The following is an 11,051-nucleotide window of genomic DNA, read 5'->3' on the forward strand; positions in this document are numbered from 1 at the left end:
TTAGATTTTTTTATATGCAATTTGTGCGGGTTGAGTTGAAAACAATGATCTTACTAGTTTTGGGGCGCTAAAGTGACCCATAAAACTTGAGGATTTTACTAGTGGAGATTTAAAAAATTTGCTAAAAGATTTATTTTTTATATATTTTTATTTCGTGTTTAGGGGATATGTAAGTGTCACTTGTTGGAAAATCACGATAGAGAAAAATAATTAGAAACACAATCATAACGTAAGAGTATAATATGAAAATTTCAGAATCCAACAAAAACGTACGACCATTGTCCAAACTGACAATCAGATAATAAATACTATGTCAAAATTGTTATAACACATATTTCTCCACACACCTCACATCACAACCTACGCTACTATCTGAATTCTAAACAATACATTATAACAAAAGTATAAGAAGAAAATCAGATAGAAGGTTAAAGTGTTTTATGGAATTCATTTCAATTGCTTAGATGCATAAATGGTTGAACTGATGGCTATTTATTGGGAGGGTTTAGAGCTCTTGAATTAATTCCATGGTAGATTTGGTTGAGCTCCCAACCAATTAGGGGTGGAAATAAGCCAAGCCAAGCCAAGCTTTGCGTGGCTCAAGCCTGGCCTGCATTGTGTTTTCATGGCCTAAGTCTGGTTTGACTTATCATAAAGTCTGACTTGGCCTACAAGCCTACTTAAAAGCCTATTTATCTAAAACAGTGGTGGTCGTGACTCACGGTTGTGGAGAACAGGCGGACTTTGGGCGCCACAATGGTGGCTAATTGAGGTCGTCGGTATGGGTGCTTGCCTGCTGTTGTTGTGCATCATGTGCTATGCTAAAATTCTAAAAGGCTTCTAATCTAGGTTAGAGTTTTTCGTTTTATACAAAGTAAAGTAAACATCAGTTAAAAAAAACAATATACTATATTATTAATATTATATTTATTTATAATATTAATAAAAATAATAGATAAACAAGCCGCCCTATCAAGCTAAATAGGCTTTTATGATAGCTTGGACTTGACCTTTTTAGTTAATTAAACCTTTTAAAAAGCCTAAGCCCATCTTTTTTAATAAACGAGTCAAGTCAAGGCAAGTCTCTGACGAGCTAAACCACAAGCCTATGTTGGGCCGCTTGGCTTATTTCCACCCGTACAACCAATGCAACAAATGAGTGTGTAAATATTTAAAAAATGTCATTTCAAAAATATATATATATATGTATAAATGCAAAAAACAATTTCTATAAAAAAAATAGTTGCACCTGGAAAAATAAATCTGCATCACTATCAATTAGGCCTAATTGTTGAGTGGCCCAAAAATAGAAACCAGACCCATTACGTTTTTTTTGTTTTAAATCACAGGTAGGTAATTAATTGCTTAATTAATCAGTTAATAACTTAATTAGTAAATTGAAAACATTGCTAATATATGATTATCCTCATCATCATCATCATGATGTTCCTTTTCTTCTTAACCCTTCCCATTTCTTCCCGGTTTCATCAAAATTCTGTCACAGTTTTCACCAATTGAATTAGGATCGGTTCCAGAACTCGAATCGAAGCGTTGCTCGCAATTTCCCAAATTCGAATTTGCTTCTTCTTCTCCTTCTCAATGGAAGCTGATTTCTCGATGAATGATGAAACGGTTACACTCACACATGATCCATTTGATGCCAACCACGATAATGTAAGCTCATCACTCTCTCTGTTGCAACCCTACTATTATTATTGCTCATGGAATTCGCAGTTTTCACTTTTCATGTGGAATGAATGAATGAATGCTACTTAAACCCTCACTTATGCTTCTTCTTGCTCACTTTGTGTAAATTATCAGGTTAATGTAGATGTCGAAGCGGAACGATGTGGAATTTGCATGGACACTGTTGTTGACAGGGGAGTTCTCGATTGCTGTCAGCACTGGTATTCATTTTCTTCCTTTCTTCTTCAAGGCTTCAGATATCATGTTTCCAATGAATATGAGTTCAATTATTGATGAAATGAGCTGGAATCATCTAGTTGTCACATTGTAAAAGGCAATTGCAAGTCATTGTTGGACTTTGTTTTGATTAAATTGCGAAGCCGAAGTGAAATTTTATGTTACAACAACTACAACAGAAGTGGGTAGATTTGTATATTAAGAAAGAAAACAGGAAAGAATATTGATTATGAAGTGTGATGAAAGTAAAATGATGGGATATGAACTATGAAGGCACATCGAACTTGAACTTGTTGGATGTGTATGTGTGTGTTTTGGGGGATTTCGTTCATGCCTGTGTAAAAGAAGTTTGCATAGAGTTTGTTATATTGTTTTTTCGTTATTTACTCATACCTGTTTCTATTAAATATTGATATTTCTCCTTCATTTTTCTGTATGTATGTTGAAATATAATTCTGATATTCTGGAATTGGCTCATTTGTTTAACAGGTTCTGCTTTGTGTGCATTGACAACTGGGCTACCATCACTAATCTCTGCCCACTTTGCCAGAATGAGTTTCAGTTGATCACTTGTGTACCAGTGAGTGATATAAATTTGCGGAATGCTGCTTTATCTTCATTGATTTAGTTTAAATCTACAGGTTACAACTTACAATTAAATTTGCTCACCTTATTTATTCTATTTTGGACAATGCAATTTGTTGTTTTGATTAATATTATTTATGAAAAAAATTATGTGATTATGCAATTGATATCTTGAAAATACTATTCAAGTTTGGTGCATGACCTAGCATATGAAACTCATGATTGTGAAGGTATATGATACCATTGGAAGCAATAAAGTTGAAGATGACTCGCTCTACGGGTAAGTTTCCTTCCATTTTCTTTATATGATTGGAAACCTTATTTTCTGCGTTTATTTATATCCTGATACATTAAACTCTGGGTTTTCAGAATCAGTATTTAATTTGAAAGTCACGACTTTAAGAATTTTGTATAGTTCTTTTAGCCATGTACTTGCTCAATTTGAAGTATATAATTTAGAGTTTTATCACTCAACTTTGCGCGAATAATTTACAGTTTTCTTGCTAAGTTTTGAGTGAATACTTTACAGTTCTATCATTTTTCTTCTGTAAAATGAATTATTTAATCTTTTATCTGTTTCCTTCTTGATTGCAGAGAGGATGACTGGTCCATTGAAGGGACGAATAACACTCTGTCTTTCCCCTCCTACTACATTGATGAAAATGTAATTGTTTTCCATATAATAAGCTTTTAGCATTGCAGGCCAAAAATATTGACCTTTGGTTTGTTAGATTGATTTGATGGTAACCTTGCTTCTGGCATGTGTTGTGTTTATGAGCATGTAACTTGTATGCAAAAATTCATGATTCTTGTCATAAGTTGATCTATACTCTGTAGTCTTTCCTAAATGTCTGTTAGACCTGGTAATGTTAGGAAAGTAACTATTTGGGAAAATCTAGTCCTTGATTAATGGGCCAGATCAAAGGCCAGGATTTCGTGGAAGTTATATACCAAATGGTAAAAAACGGGGAGAGTCTAGAAAGACTTGCTGATCTGACAAGTTGGTTATGCTTATAGTGGTTGTCATATTTTGGGAGGACGGTTTTAGGATAAAGTGGTGGATGAAAATAATAGTTCTTGTGGAATCAGTTTTCAACTGTAAGCTTGGGTGAGACTTTTATCTTTGTGGAGTTATAGGCTCTGGGTAGTGAAGGAGAGCAGGAGGACCATATCTTTCTATAGTCCTTTCCTTTTTCTGGTTAATATTCAATATATTTTCATTGGTGTGGCTTTTTGGTTTCTACTCCGGAGTCATATACTGCACACACGCTCTGGCATTTAGATCCTTACTACTTATCACTGTTACCTGGTTGGTCACACATGTGGAGGAAGTCTATAGTTATGTGCAATATATACACTGTTGTCATAATTGATATGGTTTTATTTATGTTCATATATTTATTGTCCTTGTTCATTTGCATGGTTAGAGATAATGGGTAGACTGAAAGGGTTAAAGGTTGATAGAAAAGTAAAGAACACAAATATGCTAACTGAGTATGTTTAATTTTATAGTAAGGAACTGATGTTCCCGAAACCATTAATTGTATTGATATTATATACTACTTATTGATATGTACCCTTTACTTTGCCCGCACTACCAGCAACTATTGTCCAAATTCTATAACACAGTTACTTAATACTTTTCTAAATTCGCAGCACTTGACTTTGTTGAGGGGTTGATATAATCCTCAACATTCTTAATTGTCCTTTCGAAAATTAATGCTTAACGCTAATCCTAATGAAGTTCATCATTTTGTAGGCAGTTATTTGCTTGGATGGTGATGGCTGCAAAATTCGAAATGAGTTGTCAACTATTGAAGGAGATTCTGATCTTGATACATCAATCGCTTGTGATTTATGTGATAGATGGTAAGCTCAAATCAATGGATTAGGTTAATAAATTTCAGATACGCAGATTGAATTTTTTTTTCTTTTAAATTTCATTGACTGAGTATATTTCTGTAGTTACTTCTTTTCCTAGACTTAGAGCTCATATGCAAGAGCATTTTTGCAGAAAAGTTTTGCATTTCCCAGCATGTCCCAAAATTTGCAGATTACCTAGCTCATAAGTTTGCAACAAACACTAATAGACTGATAGTTAAGTCTAAATGGTGGATTAGTAGTATGATGGGAATTAAGGATACGGTCAGGCACTTACATGCTTTCAGAACTGTGGATTGCTTGTCTTACTATATTTACATGATTAAGCTGACCCTGTTAAAGCATGGTCTTCAATGATCAACCATTCTAAATGCATGGTAGATCTGAGGGTGTTAATTAATAAAATAGTATAAAAGAGTTTGTCCAATTATTTTTTTCACCCATGTTACGCGTGGCTAGGGAAATTAGCTAATGACTTTATCACTGTAAGGATTTTTTAAGAAGTACCTGCGATTGTTACTGGAATTGCACTCTGACAGGTATCATGCCTTTTGCGTGGGATTTGATACTGAAGGTACATCTGAGAGTACATGGTTATGCCCAAGGTAAATTGAATTGGTTATATTTTTAGCTTCCAATCACTTCTTTTTACTATTTATCTCTAATGTCAGAGCTCTATTTGCATCCTATCACCTATGCGTCAACTTGCATATTACATAGACTAGCATACAAAATGGAAATATAGCACCTGATAACTTCTAGCTGTTATTTGAAGTATTTTTCAGTTGGATTCCCTATGATCGATGACTTGGTTAGATAATTAATATTCTTAACAAGAAATTGGAAGCTATTTAAGATGTGGTTCACCATCAGAAGTAAACATTTGTTCTAAGTTCTAACACATAATATAACTATCAAAAGGATTTAGTCAATTTACAGAATCCTAGTTTTACTTATGTTTTTTATGTTATCTGAACTGTCATGCTAAACATATAGCTGAGCTTGTATCTAATTATTGTCTCTTAAAAATCCTGTGGTAATCTTGATTGTGCTTGAGCATAATGCTTGAAGCATAAGCATATGAATTATAAAATTGTCTGCTGACAGTATTTATTCTATTCCTTCCATCCTATATTGTTTTCTAAACTAGGGTTTTGTTTTAGATGTACGGCTGATGAAGTTTCTAAAGGAACAGATACCAATTCAACAGAGAGGGCAACCGTGGAATTTAATCCAGATAATAGCAAGGGAGAGTGTCATGCCGAGGATTCCTTTTCAGGAAAAGTGTCAGTGACTATTGCTGATACTGGAGACACAGATGTTGTTGTCTCAATGATTGGCGGAAATAAATGGGTTTCGGCATCAAGCGAGAAAGATATATTGCCTCTTGAAGTTGATGGGGATCCACTGCCTGAGTCATGTAATTTGATGTCTAACACAAACAATCAAAATCAGGGGACAGAGAAGACAACTATGTCACCAATTAGGGAGGGAGAAGAACTGGAGCTATCATTATCACACAATATGTCCTGCAACCAAACTTCTAAATCCTTGGTGCATGATGATTTAAAGGAAAACGTCAATGGAGCAAGGAGTAAACTGAGTAGCTTTGATGGAACCGAGATACTGGATGTGTCCCATGTTAAAACTAGTCCATCTAGAACTGAATCTGATATGGGTCTTCATCTTGGTTTGTCTGTGGGCTCTATTTTATCTGGTAAACTACAAATAACTTATTGCTAACTTTTGTTTGCACAAAAAATATATCATAAGATTTTGTTCATGTGCTCCCCAATTGGAAGGTAGCCTGAATGTCAGTCATTATCTTAAAGTACTTCTAATTGATAACGCCAACAAGTATGAAAAAAATGATCAAGTAACTGATGTTTTGCACTTCAATCCAGAAATTTATTTAGAAATGTATAAAGTATGATTCATCTTGCTTTCTAGATTTTACGCCACTTTTTACACTGTGGGAAACCACTTGTGTAAGTTATGCTTCATATTGGTGGCTTGAAAGCATCTGGACAAATTTTTAAACCATATAATGTCTTTTGATAAAATGTTCTCAGGAGATGAAACTGAAAACAATGCTTGTAAGGACAATGTCAGAGTCACTGGCGGAAAGAGGAAGCATGTTGATTACAGGTAATAGTTCATTTAAATCTATTTCATTCAAGATGAACAGTACTCCTTATCCTTGATTGTTGTGAATGTTGAAAGGGGAGAGAGAAAGAGAAATTGATAGGAACTGGGTATTTTATTACATGAAGTAAGGACAAACCCCAGTTACAGAAACCAAATCAGATCCTGACTTTCTTTTAATTGTCTTTTGCCTCAATTTCTTACTTGATTTTACAGTTATGAGCAAGTTCATAAAAAAGTTGATGATGGAGATGGCAAGCCTGAACTTTCAGTTGAAGTTTCTCAAAAGAAAATTAGAGTAACTGATGGTCAAATGACTAGTGCTAATGACTCAGCTGATGCTCTTCTTTCTGACAATGCAAGAAAAAAACCTTCTTTAAAACATCCTCCAACCCAGGAGGTTGTGACATCGGATATCATGAATATAGTTAAAGGGACAAACCGGAGGCTTTCCAAGGAACTAACTGGCACTTATGCTTGTGACAAGCTAGCTGAAAAGAAGGAAAGTATGGCTGGATTGAGGGTTAAAAAAATTATGAAGAGAGTTTCTGATGATGGAGAATCATCTTTGATGGTTCAAAATCTACGGAAGGAAATTAGAGAAGCTGTTCGTAACAAATCCTCTATAAAATTTGAGGAAAACCATTTTGATCCAAAGCTTCTTGAAGCATTTAGGGCTGCTATAACGGGGCCAAAAACTGAACTTGTAAATAAGTTATCCCCTTCAGCTCTAAAGGCAAAGAAGTCAATGTTGCAGAAAGGAAAAGTACGTGAAAATCTAACAAAGAAAATTTTTGGGACTTCCAATGGAAGAAGAAAGCGGGCATGGGATAGGGACTGTGAAATTGAGTTTTGGAAATATCGTTGCACGAGAGCTTCGAAGCCTGAAAAGATCGAAACTTTGAAGTCAGTTCTTGATCTACTAAGAGGAAGTTCAGAGAACCTAGAATCAAAGCAAACTTCTGAATTTGAGGCCAAGAATTCTATCCTTTCTAGATTGTATCTGGCAGATACATCTGTTTTCCCACGGAAAGAGGATGTGAAACCTCTCTCTGTGCATACAACTATTGCTAGTTCTGATCAGACTAAACAAAATAACCCACCAGGAAAAGGATCAAATCTATCTCTTGATAACAATTCTGTTAAAACAACAGAAGTAAATAATCTTGTATTGAAGGCCAAAGTCTGTTCATCTGGAAAAAAAGTGGATAAGAAGATTTTACATGGTCTAGTTGGTGATAAGTTAGCTTCTGGCAAAGTAAGTCGCTCTGAAGGGACATTGATTTCTTCTTCAACTGGTGCCAAAGTAGACACAAAGGAGTCAGGGCTTAAGTCTGATTCTATGAAGGGTGATAAAAGAAAATGGGCATTGGAGGTTCTTGCGAGGAAAACAGCTGCTGCAAGCAGGAACACAGCAAATGAAAGTCAGGAAGACAATGCAATGTTTAAAGGATATCCTTTGCTTGTATGTAATCAATCTGATTATATATTTTCACAATTGTTTTATTACCTTTGATGATGGTGTCACAAATCGTTTGACTGTTCACTGTTACTTCTTTCTGTTGTTGTGAGTAGGCCCAATTACCAGCTGATATGAGACCAGTGCTGGAAGCTTGTCGCCACAATAAAATCCCTATATCAGTGAGGCAGGTATGCTGTACCTTGGTTTCCACATTTTAAGTTACATTGTTAGCTTGCAGAAGAAAACTCTGCAGATGAAAAAAAAATAATGCACTTTAGTTTTGTACACTGGATGTATCTAATCAAGGCACCTGTGATGAACTATCGCTAAAGCATCATCTATTTGGTGTAGAGACATGAATGATTTTAAGTAATAGCCTTGAGGCGTGGATATTGTAAAGCCCCCCATACCTTGTGATGAATATCAACATTTTTATTATAATGTGAGGGTGTCAATGATCGATCTATAGATAAACCAAATATCCCAAAAGTTAAGTATTCGGTAAAGAGACATGAGTAGATTAACAATGATACAGTTTGATAAATATGTCTCAGTTTCTTACACTGGATCCGTAGGTCACATATCCCTTTCTGCTTGCTTTAGAACTAATTTAGCAATTATATTTCTGTTGTTTTCAAATGTTCAACAAATATCTGATTGCCACCAGATGTCCCATTCCAGTCATCATTCCAATTCCATCGTCAGTATCACGGTATCACCTGATGAGTGATGCTGGCTGAAGTTTTGCATGAAAAAAAGTGATGATCTTTCTGAAAAATTGGAATCCACCATAGGTGGATGTCATGTATTCACTAGTTCCAGATTTTAGCAATTGGATTTAATACTGGCCATGCAAATTTAGAATAAATTTAATTTGTTCTTTTTTCGACATGTGTTATCTCTAAGTTACTGATCAGTCAGACCGAGCAAATAATTGATTGAAGACACTTTCTTTCTCTATCAGTGATTGTATTTATTAGATTTCTACTTTCTTATAGATTGCTACTTCTAATATGTTATACAGACACAGCTTTACCGCCTGACAGAGCGCTTATTGAGGAACACAAACCTGCCAGTCATGTGCAGATCTGCAGATACAGAATTGGCTGTTGCAGATGCTATTAATATTGAAAAAGGGGTTGCTGACAGATCAAACAGCAAGCTCGTGTATCTGAACCTTTGCTCACAAGAACTCTTGCATTGCAAAAACAACACAAAATTGACTGCAACTACAGATGCAAATCCACCAGCCTCATCACCAGTGCATACTGATCAATCAGAACCGAGTACTGATGATCTTTTGACTGACCCAGAAGTTCAAATAGCCTTGAAAAATGCCGGTCTATTGGGTGATTCACCTCCTGGCAGTCCATGTAAGGACAAAGAAACGTGTAATGAAGATGGTGTGTCAGGGCCCGAAAATATACTTGAACTGGATTCTCATCCTGAGCTGGACATTTATGGTGATTTTGAGTATGACTTGGAGGATGAAGATTTCATCGGTTCTAGTGTCTCAAAGGTCTCCAACCTAAAGCAAGAGCAAAGTGAGTCAAAAGTGAAACTTGTTTTCTCCACCATGAACTTCAAAAACACAGATAATGTTTTGGATTGTACAGACTGTGAGAGGTCTGAAAACAAGGAAGTGCCAGGAGATGCTCCCTGCTCACCAAAATGTAGCAATGATGCAGTCCATAGCGAGTCTACAAATGAGGCGGGTATTGGCCAGCGTTCTGTTTCTTCTGAGCAACTACTATGTAAGGGTGATGTTGAGCCAGCTGATTCAGAATTCGAAGAGTTATATGGCCCCGACAAAGAACCACTTATAAAAAAATTCCCAGATGTTGAATCAAGATCCTTATGTGGAGAAGGAAAGACAGATACTTTGACTGAGGCCAATTATTGCCATAATGATGAAAAACATGTCTTAGACAAAACAGTTAATGCTTCCAAACTCAGCAATGACAAATCTGCTACTGTATCTGAGACTGGTGAAAAAATCCGAAAGGAGGAAGAGAAATCTGACATTGCTGCTAAGCAGTCTGATTCTGTAAATCATGTAGCAAGGAAGGTATTAGAGAATTTATTTTTTCTTGTCACTCATTTTTTCAATGTGCATTAGTTTACACTACCATTTTGTTCTTAATTCTATAGTTTCTTGTATAAATCCCGTATTCTTTAATGCTTTTCGATATTGTTACAGGTAGAAGCATACATCAAAGAGCATATTAGGCCACTGTGCAAGAGTGGTGTGATCACGGCTGAACAATACCGGTGGGCTGTTGCAAAAACAACTGAAAAGGTTATGAAGTATCATTCCAAATCAAAGAATGCTAATTTCCTCATTAAGGAAGGGGAGAAAGTAAAGAAACTTGCCGAGGAGTATGTTGAAGCAGCCCAACAGAAATAGAAAGAATTGATTCCGATAGCTCCTTACTCACCTTTTCTTGAGGATAAGTAGACATTGATTGATAATTGATATCAATTACAAAATCCAGTATGTCACTCTGTTATTTTATATTTTTTAGCTAGTTCTTAACACCTCTCAGTTGGTGACGCGGTGGGTGTCGGGCGATAGCAACAATGGAGTGCGCTGCGTGGCAGTGGTGGTATGGTTAACGGCGTCATTTGATATCACTGGTAGTGCTGGAGGTACATGGATAGCGTTGAACATGGTTGCCAATGCCATGGTGGGAAGTAGAAAGAAGAGACGTAAGAAAAGAGTGGGAATGAATATGTGACGAATTTCAAAAACTGAAAACTATAATGTAAAAAACCTCTTTTTTATTTGAAATTGGTCTAAAATCGTTTTAAATTTGAATTGAAGTTTATTTTAGTTTCATTTTTGTCAAACAATTTGTTTTGTCATCTGTATTTGAAACAAAAAAAAAACTCGCAGCCACTCTAAGGTTATGCTTGGACTAGTGAAACATAATGGAATTGTAATCCAATAGAGTTGAATGGAATGTAATTACATTTTAACCGATGGCTGTCTCTACCTGGTTCGCTGCTCGTCGGGGGTTTTGGGTTGGAAGGTTGAGGTGGCGATGGCCACACG

The 11,051-nt window shown here is 35.8% G+C and overlaps 1 protein-coding gene across 1 annotated transcript; it reads left to right on the forward strand.

The window, feature by feature from the left end:
• Positions 1-1,421: 1,421 nt before the first annotated feature.
• LOC130710468 (uncharacterized protein At4g10930) lies at positions 1,422-10,814 on the forward strand. Its single transcript, XM_057559749.1, has 13 exons — positions 1,422-1,674; positions 1,822-1,907; positions 2,413-2,503; positions 2,739-2,788; positions 3,103-3,172; positions 4,268-4,377; positions 4,929-4,994; positions 5,553-6,106; positions 6,462-6,537; positions 6,751-7,999; positions 8,110-8,184; positions 9,021-10,064; positions 10,197-10,814. Exons 1-13 carry the CDS (start codon positions 1,600-1,602, stop codon positions 10,401-10,403), a joined length of 3,753 nt encoding a protein of 1,250 aa, XP_057415732.1. The 5' UTR covers positions 1,422-1,599; the 3' UTR covers positions 10,404-10,814.
• The last annotated feature ends 237 nt before the right edge of the window (positions 10,815-11,051 follow it).

Source organism: Lotus japonicus, chromosome 4 (genome assembly GCF_012489685.1).
Source record: "Lotus japonicus ecotype B-129 chromosome 4, LjGifu_v1.2".
NCBI classification, from domain to species: Eukaryota; Viridiplantae; Streptophyta; class Magnoliopsida; order Fabales; family Fabaceae; genus Lotus; species Lotus japonicus.

Coding starts and splice junctions, on each gene's coding strand:
- LOC130710468 (XM_057559749.1), top strand. CDS start 1,600: ATGGAAGCTGATTTCTCGATGAATGATGAAACGGTTACACTCACACAT. Junction 2,504..2,738: donor AGTTGATCACTTGTGTACCA/GTGAGTGATATA, acceptor ATGATTGTGAAG/GTATATGATACCATTGGAAG. Junction 4,995..5,552: donor AGTACATGGTTATGCCCAAG/GTAAATTGAATT, acceptor GTTTTGTTTTAG/ATGTACGGCTGATGAAGTTT.